The sequence below is a fragment of the Hemibagrus wyckioides genome, linkage group LG04 (assembly GCF_019097595.1).
Source record: "Hemibagrus wyckioides isolate EC202008001 linkage group LG04, SWU_Hwy_1.0, whole genome shotgun sequence".
Lineage (NCBI taxonomy): Eukaryota > Metazoa > Chordata > Actinopteri > Siluriformes > Bagridae > Hemibagrus > Hemibagrus wyckioides.
Window position 1 is genome coordinate 26,410,029 of NC_080713.1, and position 15,636 is coordinate 26,425,664.

General features: G+C 40.0%; 1 protein-coding gene across 1 annotated transcript; it reads right to left on the reverse strand.

Moving 5' to 3' along the window:
• Positions 1 to 357: 357 nt before the first annotated feature.
• On the reverse strand, positions 358 to 12,236 carry LOC131351644 (synaptotagmin-5). Its single transcript, XM_058387129.1, has 5 exons — positions 12,044 to 12,236; positions 9,302 to 10,299; positions 3,331 to 3,502; positions 2,869 to 3,035; positions 358 to 1,638 (listed from the first exon to the last, which is right to left on the reverse strand). The coding sequence occupies exons 1-5, from the start codon at positions 12,060 to 12,062 to the stop codon at positions 1,489 to 1,491; spliced, it is 1,506 nt and encodes a 501-aa protein (XP_058243112.1). The 5' UTR covers positions 12,063 to 12,236; the 3' UTR covers positions 358 to 1,488.
• Between the last annotated feature and the right edge of the window lie 3,400 nt (positions 12,237 to 15,636).

Genomic DNA, 15,636 nt, shown 5'->3' on the forward strand with positions numbered 1-15,636 from the left:
TAGGTTTATGGGATGTATTACGTGTATGTCTGGCTAATCTATATTTAAACTGGGAGACTGTTTCTGAGCCCTGAACACTGTCAGGAAGGCTATTCCAAAGTTTAGGAGCTAAATACGAAAATGCTCTACCCCCTTTTGTAGACTTTGCTATTCTGGGAACTACCAGAAGTTTGGAGTTTTATGATCTCAAGGAGCGTGACGGACTGTAACATGTTTGAAGAAGACTTTTTTTTAGGAAAACTGACTCTTTCTGGCGACTTCTTTCATAAATTTCCTACAGGAAACCTCACACATCAGCCATTAGATATAATGTTTTCTTTTATTTAAAAAAAAACCCCCACAATTTTAACATTTATTATCAGACATAAGACTATAAGCTGTTGTTCCCTTTTGACCAATCAGATTCAAGAATTAAAAACACTGTGCCATGAACCTATTAAACACACCGACGTCTTTATGTCTGTTTATTCTCACAGGTGAAGCAAAAAATCCACTGAACTCACATGATCACGTTTTTATACATACTCTTTATTTCACTTTAAATCGTACAAATCTACAGAGATGAGGAGTCGTGATTGTGTTGAGTGTTTATATATACGCTTTTATGATGCTTATGGATAACCAGAAAAAAGATGCACTGGCTGTTTGTTCAATAACAGGAGTAAAGTGAGCTACAACGTCAGCTGACCTCGTAAAGTACTGAACGCACATCTGGAAAGTGTTATAGCACAAGATTGTGTCGCTTGACTGAGGTGTTTGTCAATTGGTGGTAAAATAAATGAAGACAGTAACTGAAGCTCGTGTGTTATTCCTCACACATTTTCTCATAGCTCTTAGTTTATTGGTTGTTTCTCATCATGGATGTAGCAGTGAGTGGAATTTGTAATGTAATTGTAGTAACTTTAACCCTTTACTCTGTTATTGTTATATGAGACAAACTGTCTGTTATTTTTAATCATTTGGTCATATTTATAAAGTCACTGTGCTTTTACATTGTCTGTATAGACAGACTTGAGGGATACAAGCTAGCTAGTTAACTGTGTAGCCTCAGTCACAGGCAAACAGCCATGTTTCCATGTTGCCTAGCAACAGTGCTCTCCGCTTGAACAGCAGAGCATATATGAATATATATATACTTGAATATATATATATATATGTGTGTGTGTGTGTGTGTGTGTGTGGTTTAGAAGAAGAACAAAACAGCACAATGTGCCATATCAACGCATCCATGTGGTCTGTAATGAAACTAAACATTATTCACATAAATAACCACAAACACTCTCTCTGCACCAATCAAAACTAATCACACTGAACAGTTACTCTGGAGCTCCATAGCAAAAAATAAAAATAAAATCATTGGCATTTTGCATTAATAAATACTGAGAAATTACACCATAATAAATAAATACACAATTTGTCAGTGTCCCAGTAAAATGCTGCTGCTGCTGGAGATGAGTGAGAAAATCCCACTGTATAGGAGACGTGTCCTCATGGCGTATCGGACAGGAGCGTGTGCCAGCGCGCCGTTTCCACCTGCCCTCGGCTACACATCTCCTTCCAGTGCTGTTGCCCCGACTCCGGACCCTCAGAGCCAATCAGGACGCGGCCGAGCACGCTGCTTTTCGTGTACAGCCGTCCCTGCACCAGTGAAATGCACCAATTTAATGCATACATCGACTTTTACACAGAAAATACTCAGTTTGTAAACACACGGATTTAGTACTGCTCCGATAGTGAGATATAAATGAGATATAATGAGATTAAACAAGAATAGACACGCTGTTAAGAAAATATCCAATAATGTAGTGTTTATATCCAACACCTGGAGTGTTTTATTCCTCTTATACAACTGAAATTTGGCGATTATCATATCTACCATGAATAAGTGACTATACAGTAGTCATTTATTATTGTGACTACTGTTACTTGTTATATTGATTTGTCTTTCAGCTAGAGAAATTTAATGCACAAATTTCTGACCAATTCAGAATTGATTATTCAACAGCGCTGAGGATTAAATAACACTTTCATTTATGATATTGGTTATTTCTGTTCAAGTTGATTATTTTAGTTTGCTTAAATATGTAAAAGAAAGAGATTTAAAACATTACACAATATTTCTTGGCCAGTATTTGGTCATTTTTTTTTTCTTTTTCTGATGCATGTAGCTTTTGTTGTTGGACTTCTGCACAAATGTAGCTGAAAAATTCATATAAATATATATTTAATTTAATTAAAGTTATTTAAAAACTACCATAGCATTACATGACGTTTTACTGACATTTGATATTTTTTGTGATGATATGATGAAAGTAATAAAATATTTGAAATGCTAGCCATTTAATATGTTAATGAACTTTGTGACATGTCTACATTTAGGCAAGAACAGTTTATAACCACGAGAATGATATAAACACAATGTATCTGTGTCTCTCTGTACATTAAAACAGATGTTGGAAGAAGAAACGATTCTGAAAATCATTTTTGGAAAGCACTGTTGCCTCACAGCAAGAAGGTCCGGGGTTCAAATCCTTTCTGTGTGGAGTTTGCATGTTCTCCCCGTACCTGCGTGGGTTTACTTCGGGTACTCCGGTTTCCTCCCACAGTCCAAAAACATGTACATTAGGTGGATTGGTGATTCTAAATTGCCCATAGGAGTGAGTGTGAGTGTGTGTGGTTGTCTGTCTATATGTGTGGCCCTGTGATGGACTGGTGACCTGTCCAGGGTGTACCCCTGCCTTTCACCCAATGTGTGCTGGGATAGACTCCAGCAGATCCCCGTGACCCTAATTAGCAATAAAGCGGGTATAGAAAATGGATGGATGAATTATTTAAGTGGGATTATACAGACTGACATCTCCTGTTTACCTGCATAACGATGAACTCCAGGACTAGCGGCAGTCTGATGACGTCTCCAGGTGGTAAATCGAACAGGAAAGGTGCGTTCCAGACGGCGTTAGGTCCGCTCGCTCCCTTCGTCTCTTTAGTGCTGATCACTTTCCCGCCCTGACGCAGGTTGATGACAACGTAATGATCTGGAACAGAAAGAAAACAAAAATCAAATGGGATCTTTCTATACTTTTGTGCTGGTTGAGACTTTTTAGATCAGTAGATCAATTAACGTAATTCACTTTTGTTGAAGCTCTGGATTTATCACATTAAGCATGCTAATGGATGCTTTTAGGAAAGTAATTGAATCAATTGTTAATTGAGGAGGCTAATGTCCTGTTATCATATTATCACACTGGATCTGAGGCATTGCTGCTGACCTTATAATAAAACATTATTCTGTAATTAATCAGGACTCAGAATGTCTGATAGCTAGCATACCTGCAGCTCCAGGCATTCGTGTTAGCTTGGCCAGGTTCTCGGCTTTGCGCACCATCACTTTGATCCGATGGGCCTGAGTCTGGTACTGAAGCAGGACAAAAAGTTGACCCAAAGGCTTTGAAATGCACACCGACGTCCTCAACGTCCCCAAAGGCTCCTGGGTGCTGTGGCTCTGAAACCACACGTGAAAAAATGTGAATAAATAAACTCATTTCTGTTCTGCTAGTACCACAGCACTGCTGAATCCTCACATCTGATTGAAGGGGTTGATTAGTTTTCTAAAGCAGCAGCTCAGGCAGCAGTTCACAGGTTTATATGAATGCACTGACTCTGATATGTTATCTTAGGTTAGACGTGATCTAAAGCTGATAATAAAGATATTAAAGAGATTTTAATGCTTAATAATGGATGTATAAAGTTTTTTGTAAGGAGAAATCTATTCAATATTTATGGAAAACGGTCAGGAATTATTTTCTTCAACATTTGTGTATTTTTTTTCCCTAATTGCGTTTTTCCTTATTGCGTTTTTTATTTTTTTATATTCATTTTTATGTATAAATGTGAAAAGGTGGGGGTGGGGGTGGGGGCAGGCTGGGGTATGAAGGAATAGTTGTAGCTGCTGGATGAGAGTTGCAGCTGCTGGATGCTGTTTCCTGGATGTTGTACAGCATTAAATGTAACTATAAACAGATAAAAAATGTCAGTCAAGATGAAAAATGAAAAATCTTAAGCAGCAGCAAACTGCTGTGTCATACAGAGGAATAAAACACTTCAGGACATACTATTCATGAGAAATACTCAACTCTGGGGTGGGATGAGTAACTGAGTGATTGATTATTTTCCTGTAACAGCACATCATGAGTGTTTTTTATTCCAATAAATACGCAATAAAGTACTTACACAGTCACAGGTATATGTATGCAACGTAATCTCTATTAGTGCTAAAGATAAATCAAACAGCTGTACAGATGAGAGCTGACTCTCGGTATTGTAGCTTTTATATGAACCGTATAAAGAGATACCGTGTTAATGACGTCTTACACCAGTGAAGATCTGACTCTTCATGCGTGATTAATGAAAAGGAGTCGACTTTTATTCTGTAGTTCCTAACTTATAAAGTCATTTCCTGACCCTTTTTCATTTCAGTATTTCATTTCTAGATAATGGTTTCGCTGTGATTTGTGTTAGTTGTGTGTTGGTGTTGTGGGATGATCTGTAGGCAAACAGCTTTTATTACTCAACAGGCAGTCTTGGCTCCAGTGTTAAAATATACTCAACCCACACACACACACACGCACACACACACACACACACAGTGTGTCACCCCAGTGGTTGCTGTATCAGCTGTGTGTGTGTGTGTGTGCTCTCACAAATGCCACTCACTGATTTCTCTGCAGCATAAAATCTTAAAGTAAGAACTAAATTTCCTCCTACTGTGTGAATTCAGACTAGAATCGATTACGACTCGAAGGAAAACGTAATAAATGATAAATAAATAATTAATAAATAATCGCTGTAGAAGTCAATTTTAGTCTGGAAGAGAGTATTTTCTTCTGGTGTGTTTGAGTGAAATAAATAAGGCTAGCTATTAAGTATTACCTACTAAATCTCCAAAGTCTCTAATAAAATCTCTAAATAAATAAATGAATAGATAACGTGAATAAATCATTATGAGAAATAATGAACAGTGCACAGCCTCGGGGAAAGAGTGTGTTCTTTAAACCTGATGAATTTATTATAAAACATAATCAGTCATGGATGGCTTGGACATTTCTCTGCCCACACACTAGAGGGAGATATGGCAGGGTTTTCTCTATGTATTTCTCTGTATTTCTGTGTCATGTGGTTTTGTTTACATTTTGTGTTGTCGCATATATCTGCCCTGCCTCTACACAGTTGTACCTCATATTCCCCTAATTGCCCCTTCTATATATACCTGTTCTGTTGTTTTGCTGAGGGTGGTGGTAGCTTGAGTAGTTGTTGATCAGAAGAAGCTCCAGCACTGCTAATCTGTCACCACTGGGCCCTTGAGCAAGGCCCTCCCCCTGCTCTAGGGGCGCTGCATCATGGCTGACCCTGTGCTCTGACCACTAACCCTTCAAGGATAGGATATGTGAAGAAAGAATTTCACTGTGCAGTGATGTAAATGTGACAAATAAAGACTGCTTTACTTAATCAGTAACTGTTTTGTGTTCATGCCCCAGTCTTGTGTTTTCAGTTCTGTGATTTGTGATGCCTTCTGATTTCTGTGGCTTAGTTTGATCCCTGTAGTGTTTACCGGTGTTTGTTATTTACTTAACAAATCCCCTTTCTTGATTTTATCCTGCACTTGGGTCTGGATTCAGGTTTGATTCCCACCTCCAAAGGCATTGTGTCTGTGACATAATCTTCTGTCTTATAGAAACTTCTTGACAGAACTTAGTCCATTGTCTATACCTGCTTTATTCCTAATTAGGGTCACAGGGAGCCTATCCCAGCACACATTGGGTGAAAGGCAGGGGTACACCCTGGACACGTCACCAGTCCATTGCAGGGCCACACAGGAAATTTAGAATTACCAATGAACCTGATGCACATGCTTTTGGACTGTGGGAGGAAACCGGAGAACCCAGAGTAAACCCACGTAGGCACGGCCCCTGCGTGTTCAAACCCAGGATTCAAACCTTACTGTGAGGCAACAGTGCTAAACACTAAGCCACCATGCTGTCCCCAGTCTTCTAACCAAATAACATTTATCTAACAGTTTTTAGATGACTGTGATATTGAACATTATTAAACACTCATTATATTATGATCTATTGATATGACGAATTGGAAAATATAATAGAATTGTTGAACTTTATGCAAACCCAGAGTGAATACCAACGAGAGTGAAGTCAGTAGAGGTCATGTGATCCGTAATAAAGCGCATACGCTGCTTCTCCTATCATTTGATATGATGATGATGTCCACTGCTGAATTAAATCTCCCTCCAGAATGTTTCATTTCAGAAGCAAGAAAACCTCAAGATTTGTTGTTAAGTGGAACGTCCATCATACCACCCGCTGATAAACATCATTACCATGGCAACTAGTAGTAAGAACGCCTACTGCCTGGAGACTTGCAGCGATAAAAGCATCGTGCGTGTGAACGTAGCTTAAGCGTGCAGCACGTGCAAGAATCCCAGCACGTGTTGTGTGTTTTCTTTCACATCGTACACATTTGTTGTCTCTGCCTCTGTCTTGTCATTGGTCTGAGTGGACTGTGTTTCTGTTTCACGTCCTTTCGCTCGTCTTCATTGACCCTGTTCTGTCCTCGTCTTATCATGGGCTCGGTAATTCCAAGATGTGTTTCCATGCTTGAGTTTTTTCCTGTTATGTTTTCTTAATCATGCATTAACTTTGCTGTGGTCTGTGCTCTGACCTTCACTTCTAATAATGAAACACGGATTTCCCCCTAATAAATAATCCTGCTTTTAATAACCACATGGTGCTCAAATTCTTCTGATTAACTTTAATATCTTCTTTCTTTTGCTCTTAATCTGCTCCAACAATCCTCTACTGTATTTATACACTTTAACTACAGACACAAGGCACTCTGAGTGCACAGAGACTAGGGCAGGACTGTAGTACTGAAGACAAGTTATTTCCTTGTTATCACTTACATTATAGCATCTACACGATTGGCTCTTTACTATAAAACAGTTTGGAACGTTCAGAAGAAACCAGAAAGAACAACATGCTCTATCCTGAACACTAGACCATGGCAAAAACATACCTGTAACAAAGTACTGACACTGGAGACTCCTTACATAAATGTTAAACACACATCTCCTTACTCCATATTAACTTCACCATATCAACTTTAAGGTTAACGATCACGTTTTTTCTCCCCAAAACTATGAATTGAATTCCAGCCAAAACTTATTGTCAGTTCAGTTCAGTAATTAAACAAAGCTGTGCGTCTATAGATTTAAACTACATTGGCAAACAACAACAACAACAAAACAATTTTGGTAAACAGAAAGTTGTCAATTAAATTTCAGTCAGTTTTCTCTTTTACACTCTCTCAAACTTTCTACTTTCTTCTTCCTCTCTCAATCTTTCTGTTTTTGTCTTTTGACCCCCCCTCTGTTTGTTTCTCTCTCTCTGTTTATGTGTCTCTCTTCCTCTCTCTCTCTCTCTCTCGCTCGTCCCCTCTCTCTTTTCCTCTCTTTCCCTCTCTCTCTCTCTCTCTCTCTCTCTTTCTGTCTCTCTCTCTCTGTTTCTCTCTGTCTCTCTTGCCCCCCCCTCTCTCTCACTCTCTCTGTATGTGCCTCTCTCTCTGTCTGACTCTCTCTCTCTCTCTCTCTCTCTCTCTCTCTGTGTTTCTCTGTCTCTCTCTCTCTGCTTCTCTCTGTCTCTCTTGCCCTCTCTCTGTCTGACTCTCTCTCTGCTTCTCTCTGTCTCTCTTGCCCTCTCTCTCTCTCTGTCTGTCTGACTCTCTCTCTCTCTCTCTCTCTGTCTGTCTGACTCTCTCTCTCTCTCTATCTCTCTCTCTCAGTAAATGCCCTCTGGCACCGTTTTCCTTCTCCACGGAGGACAAAGCGTGGGTGTTGCGCCACTCCAGTCACTCAGCACTAATCCCTATCACCATCTTGCAGCAGAGTGGAAAATGCAGCACACATACACACACACATACACACACATTTACACACTCAAACACACACACACACACACACACACATTTACACACTCAAACACACACAGGGAGAGCTACGCTCTGATTACAACGCTACATTCTCACAGCGCTAGAGCACGTGAGCGCGATATGGATTATTACAGGAGCTGCATTTTCCATCCACCTGCGTCACCTGGCTGAAGGAACACCAGAGACGCACAGCCACAGCGCTGACCTCAGAAACGGGAAGCGTGATGGAGCTGACGGAGCTGATGACACATCACCAAACAGGCCAGAGGCAAATCTGATACGCCGTGTTGCTCAATCACAGCTTTTCCGCATCTAAATCTAATCGGAGTCATCTCATTTTACAAGATGCACTGATGATTAGTTTATAGCTCTCAGGTTCAGCTCCATTGACCAAGTCGCCTCTTTAGATTGGAAATCAACACGAATGTGAGAGTCGGTTTAGATTATAGAAGATATCTTTTTATAAGGTCTTAGTGATATAAACAACTTTGATGTAAATGGGGGCACAAAAGTGGGGTCTGTTCTCAGAGTGTAAATTCTAGAGATGTATAGGGTTTCTAAAAGTATTGTGCTTAAAAACTTAATAAATAAATGAACGAATGAATTGTTTATAATGATCTGAATAGATCAAAGGGTTTGTGTACATAAAGGAACAATATTTATACTCCAAAAACAGTCAGTTAAATTATTTGGTGCTTACTAAATTATATAATGCTTACCAATTGTACCAAGTACTTTTTGTTATAATCTTCTTTAACCTATTATTCCTGAGCTACTGTGAGTTGTCCTGACAATCCTCTATCGGTGATTCAGCGTTAGTGTAGTCAGAGGTGTCAGGTTAGAAGTGGGGAAAATTTAGTAATTAATATGTCATACGCTGCTTCAGAAATATCTGACATCATCAGAACCCAGCTGTAGGCATAAGAGAGGTCCAGTTACACAGCTGGACAGTGGCAGGCAGGAGTGATCAGCCAATCAGAGGAGAGAGTGAGAGAGAATTAACAAAAGGCAAAGAGAGAGATTGTGATTATGTGATATAGAAGGATAAAAATGCTTCAGGACTGATGTTGTTTAGATTGAGAGATCGTCAGTTTCTGGTGTTGGTGAGTTTCTTCACTTTGATTTTTGACTTATGTAGCATTTTTATGAAACGATTTTTGTGAAAATGGTTCTGCTGGGCCAAAAAACAAACATCAATGGTACTTCTTGCCTGCCACTGATCATTTGAGGAACAATAAAATGTTCTGCTTCGGTATAATTAGGTGTATTAGTTCCCCAATAGAACGGTAACGTATTTCCGTACCTTTTTTACTCTCCTCCTTGCAGGATTGAGTTGGCGGTTGTATGTGATGGTGGTATCGGGCTCCCAGTCCATCTCGCTACAGTTGAGCTCTAGATCACCCAGCGGTGTCTCACGGAGACCTGAGAAATCTTTCCCAAACACGGCCAGTTTGAGAGTGCAGGAACGAAGCTCATCTACAGATCCGACCTTCAGAGTGAACACCTGAGTCTGAGGCTCCAGGCTCAGGCTGTTTCTGCGTGACGGCATTGCCTGTAGGGCAGCGGGGCACAGCGGGGGCAGGCTGGTACGCACCATTGCACTACTGAGCCTCCTGGAGCCCCTGACCACACTGAGGATTGTGACAGTGAGAGTGCCATCTGCTGGACGGAACAGCAAGGAGAACTGAAGTGCAGGAGGCTGCTTGTTTGGGTAGGAGCTGCGTCTGGAGCTCAGGCTGGAGCTGTACTGAGACAGAGAGAGCTCCCCCTGCTGGCTGGGTGGCGAATGCTCAGGGAAAGAACCTGTCAGGAAGCTGTCTCCAATCACCGTTGAGCGTCGATCCAGAGCACGGCGTGATTTAGACACCAGGCTAAGTTTAGGGATACTCGGGAGAGAGGCTCGGCCATGGACGGTCGGTTTAAATGGAGAACAGGGGACAGAGGGGGTGCTCAGGCGGCGTAGGGCAAACCGAGACTTCTGAGGGACTTTTAAACTTGTTGAGATCTGTGGAAAACTGCTCTGGTTGTCATCAGATGGCGTAAAGCTGCTGCCTTCTGATGGATAGTCCAGTACGTCACCATCCAGCTCTTCATACTGCTGCTTGACTGGAAGAATTTTGATGGATGGGGACGAGCTGAGAGTCACAGACACATGATCCGCAGGGGCAGATTGCAGATAAAACCCCTCCTCTTTGGTGTCAGAAGAGCGGGATTTCCTCCGACGCCAACAAACGATGCAGCCCAGCACGAGGACGAAGCAGAAGACGGCCAGACCAACAGCCAGGAGGATCTGTAGATGAACTGAGACAAACTCACTGATATCACTGAACAGTTCACAGATATTAATATTTCAGCTTAATAATCAGTTTTAATGTTCCATATTTGTTAGAGTCTAGATATATACATCAAATCATTCACTTTTATCACCACAGTCTCGGTTATTCAGCTCTAACAGGAAACCAGATTCAGCTTTATCTCAGTAATTCTCCCTCGCTTGCATTGTATCTCACTTCTTTTAGTGGTGCAGTTTTTCTTCCTTCTCTAAACAGCACGCATCGCTCCTTATCTGATTACAGGACACAGGAAATGTCCATCTGTCCTCATCACAGCTAGATGGAGACGAAGCAAACACAGACAAAGCTTTGATCTAAAACAGAGCCACCACGTGACCTCGACTGGATCACGATTGCTCGTCTGCTGATGAGGACGTGTCTGACTCGGAGACTTTCTTAAGCCATCTCTGTAACGTGAGTGTGTGCAGGCTTATGTGGTGCTATGATAAGATTACATAATCGTAATAACCCAAGTTAAATAATACTTCCTCAACTTTATGGATTGAGGAAAGCTTAATCCCAAAAAAACAACAACAACCGCTAAGCATCTTGGATGTCATGAAGCTTACAATTAATCTGGGATCAGAGATGTTCTTGAGAGGTTTGCAGTTGTAATTGTAAAATAAATTGAACAGCTTTTTATTCCAGAACTTTCCACCAACAATACACATCAGATCGAAGCTGACATTATTTATAGATTTTGAGGTATTGCTGTTCGGATGTTTTGCAAGTCTTTCAGTTCAAAAATAATTCCAGTCAAATACCCTAATGAATATAAGAACCCTATGATAATCAGTTTGATTCCACTATGTTAATTATTTAAAGACCCCCGGCTATGGTTCATGAACCCCTGTGGATCACTGGATGCCATTTTAAGAATCAACAAGGTAAACTACATGTGTGCCAATACTTTTGAGACAGATCAAACACTAAGATAGAGCTCATATGCCACACACTCAAACCACACTCCTATCCTCATGTGTTTAATCACGGTTAACAGCGTCATTTCACATGGATAAAGCTCTACACCGTGAACCCTCCTTGCACCGAGACCCTGACTCAGCACACTGCAGTTCTCACACAGAGCTAAACCCAGTGAACTGTTTGCAGATACAATTCCCCACAATAAAGCGCTGTTTACACTTATTAAAAGGTGGAAAATGTTCGATATGCCTCTCACAATCCATCTAAAGTGCCTGAGATAAGCTGAGAGCAAGCTCAAGATAAAAAAGGAGTCATGTGGTTGAGTTGTGGTTAAGCGGACGGAGAGCAAGGAACTTCATACACTCACAGAGCACAGGCAGAGCTTTCAGAGATTTACAGCAGGGTGTTAAAGGGGGAAAAAGCAGTATTGTAACTTAAACTGTGGCTGAAAGTGGATAAAAGGACAAGATTAATCATTGACTAAACACAGCTATTTTTGTTGGGGGTTGGTTGTGATTCCACATATAAATAAATAAATAAATAAATAAATAAATAAATAAATAAATAAATAAATAAATTTTGTATTTTAAAGTATTTAATATAAAATAAACATTTTATTTGTACATAAAATAAACCATTAATAAGCTGCCCTTTCAGAAGGAGCTTGAATAATAATAATAATAATAATAATAATTATTATTATTATTATTATTATTATTATTATTATTATTATAACAAGAAGAAGTAAAAGACGCGTCATTATGTACTCTTATTATGATCATGTTTACCTTCTAACTGAATGCGCATGGTTCCGGCTCCAGCGCGCGCGCCCGTAATGAGTATTGCCGGTAAGTGCACGCGCTCGCGCTCGCGCCGTCCGCTCTCCGGGATCAGGATCAGTTTTCAGCCTCTGAAACAGAAGTGTTCCGCATCGCGCGCTCACCGGAGACAAACTACTGCACGCGATCATTCGGGCAAAAAAAATAAAACGTGAACCGGTGGCCGGTGGGTGTGTTCCAAAACCACGCCCACTGCCGCATCCGACGCGCTCGGATTGGTCAGTCTTCCAAACATTCCTTCAAGAGTTCCAAAGAGTGGGCGCTTACGACCTAGAGGCACGTGAATGAATTTAGACAACACACACTGAACAAGTTCTGATCTGTCGAGTTATAAATTAAAAATAAGGGGTTCTGATATTCTCATGCACGTGAGAGAGAGCTGTGATTGGTCAGTTTTCACTATCTTCTACAACTACAGCCAATCACAGCTGTTCTTATTATTATTATTATTATTATTATTATTATATATTTTCAGGTAAATAACAAGGGGGGAAAAACCTTCCTCATGATGCAGGTTGAAGGTGGAAGTCACTTTTGTGGGACTGCAACTTTTTCTGTGTAGAATTATTTGCCTTATTTCCTTGGTAGTCCCTGAGGGAATGTTTTATTGTGCAAATAAAAAAATATATATATTCTGACCCATTCCTGTGTAAGTATTTTCTTTAAACTTCTCCACACACAAAACGTCACCATAATCAACAATTACACACGTTTTATACGCAGCATCCTTCATATAAATGCTATAGATACTATAACATATTGTGACTATAACATAACTGTGATTTGCCTTGTAGACAGAACTAGATCCTTTAGTAAACAATGAACCAACACTTTCTGACCAATCAGAATCGAGAATTCATCAGCACTGTGATTTATAACCATTCATTGTCCTCTGGAATGTTTCATTTAAAAATGCTGTATTGGTGTGTCGAAAAGTTTAATTCTACACCAGGAAAAACAAAACTCATGATCCAACACAGAGGCTCGTGATCCATTTGGTTAAAATAATCCACTGTTTTTCTCTGAATCTGACATAATGCAGCACATCTTCCCTCGGCTTCTTTTCCCTTTTCCACATTGCCTCTTCTAACTGTGAGAAACGTGATGTTATATTACTAAAGCTCTGACTTTCGTCCTGATTTCTCTCCCTCTCCTCGTTCTCGCTCGGTCTCTGACTCAGCTTTTCGAGATTATGCCAAATGAATTTGTTCAGGTTCTGCTCCTGTAATGGATCCACTGCGGCACAATCCTAAAAATAAAACACTAAGACCAGCATCGGCCACGGAGAGATTCCAGCTGCCCTTCATGTTTAAGATATCTCCATTTTATATTCCTTTGATGATTAATTGCATCATTATATCATTATTTTTCTCTTTGCAAGCTTTCCACCCACACAGCCAGTGTGTGTGTGTGTGTATGTGTGTGTGTGTGCTTTGCTCGAGAGCCAAACTGCCTACATCCATCACTCTATCTGCTAACTCCTTCATCCAGGATCAGATCAGATAGTGTCTCATACAGGTTATTGTACACAGTGCAGATTTTCAGCACAAAGCTGCTGCGCTGTGGAATAACTGATACTCTTTCAGGAGTGACTAATGCCCTGTGTGTGTGTGTGTGTGTGTGTGTGTGGACAGAGGGAGTCCCACAAAATATTAATCTCCTTAGCATTTCACGAGTTCTACAACTGTGACATTTTAATTAAAAATAGACACCGATTTATCTAAACAGGTCCAAATGAGATGTATATTTTCCTGAAAGCTGTTTATTTTACAGGAATATATTATTATGTATAAGATTTTCCTCTGTTCTATCCATGGTTCTGGCCAGTCAGTAGTTTTAGTAAACATTTAATAATAATAATTGTCAGAAACAGCAGCTCTGACAGAAGTTTCAGCTACAAGACGAATCAGATGTTCATATTAACATGTTATTGAATCTATAGTAACGGCTCATTTACAGGGATTTGCACAGAAGCACCACACACTGTTCAGCTATAACATTGTGAGCAGTGAGAGGTGAAGTGTATAAGACTGATGATAGAGTAAGACTGACCAGAGTCACTCTTTGGATCATTCTTTATTGGTTTAAGAGGTTTACTCCCTTTATACACTAGGAATTTTACTAAAATATTTTCTTAGTACTCACACTGGAGACTCCTTCCCTACATGTTAATAAACATGTCCTAACAGAAAACACCACATCATCTGTTTTTCTTTGTTAAATGACAAAGAAATGTTTGTTAAGAGCATTTGCTCTGCCATGAAGGAGCCGTTACTACTGAAAGGATAGAAGATTAGATTACACCGATCAGGCATAACATTATGACCGGTGAAGTGAGTAAGACGGATGATCTCCTCATCATGGCACCTGTTAGTGGGTGGGATATATTAGGCAGCAAGTCAACATTTTGTCCTCAAAGTTGATGTGTTAGAAGCAGGAAAAATGGACAGGTGTAAGGATTTGAGCGAGTTTGATGAAGGGCCAAATTGTGATGGATAGACGACTGGATCAGAGCATCTCCAAAACTGCAGCTCTTGTGGGGTGTTCCTGGTCTGCAGTGGTCAGTATCTATCAAAAGTGCTTCAAGGAAGGAACAGTGGTGAACCGGAGACAGGGTCATGGACGGTCAAGGGTCATTGATGCACGTGGGGAATGAAGGCTGGACCGTGTGATCCGATCCAACAGATGAGCTACTGTTGCTCAAACTGCTGAAGAAGTTAATGCTGGTTCTGATAGAAAGGGGTCAGAATACACAGTGCAGGACGGGTCAGGTATGGTGATATGGTGTAATTTTCCCCACACCAGTTTTTTTAAGGAGTCTCCAGTACCAGTCCAGTGTAACTTGTGTATGTTTGTGTTGTCACATGACGAGATGCATTTTTTATCTAATGAGGCTTTTGAGGAAGTGATAAAGTGATAACAAGAGCTAAATTGTTTCTGCAACATAGTGTAAATAAATAAAATGACACATGAAATACATTTTTTAAATATTAGTGGTGTAAGTGGAATAAAGCAATACATGGCATGCTGCTAAAGCAAAATAATCAGCTTCAAGGACGGTAACAATAACTCTGATTCATATCAGACCAAATCACAACAGCATGTGAACTTATTTCTAATATATCATTTGATTCAGCTTAGAAAGTTGGATAGATAGATAGATAGATAGATAGATAGATAGATAGATAGATAGATAGATAGATAGATAGATAGATAGATAGATAGATAGATAGATAGATAGATAGGGGGAGAGAGAGAGAGAGAGAGCTTGACAGATAGATAGATAGATAGATAGATAGATAGATAGATAGATAGATAGATAGATAGATAGATAGATAGATAGATAGATAGACAAAGGGATAGATAGATAGATAGATAATTCTTTCGAATTGGATGCCAGGGCATCGTCTCTTTTGCATATTACTCATTATTTGTTACATAATACAGAGTGCTTTCTCACACACACACACACACACACACACACACAAACACACACACACACACACAAACAGTAAACAGAACATTAGTTGCGTTTGTTTCTG

Coding starts and splice junctions, on each gene's coding strand:
- LOC131351644 (XM_058387129.1), bottom strand. Junction 3,503..9,301: donor CAAGGAGGAGAGTAAAAAAG/GTACGGAAATAC, acceptor GTGTGGTTTCAG/AGCCACAGCACCCAGGAGCC. Junction 1,639..2,868: donor TGGAGTTCATCGTTATGCAG/GTAAACAGGAGA, acceptor TCACTGGTGCAG/GGACGGCTGTACACGAAAAG.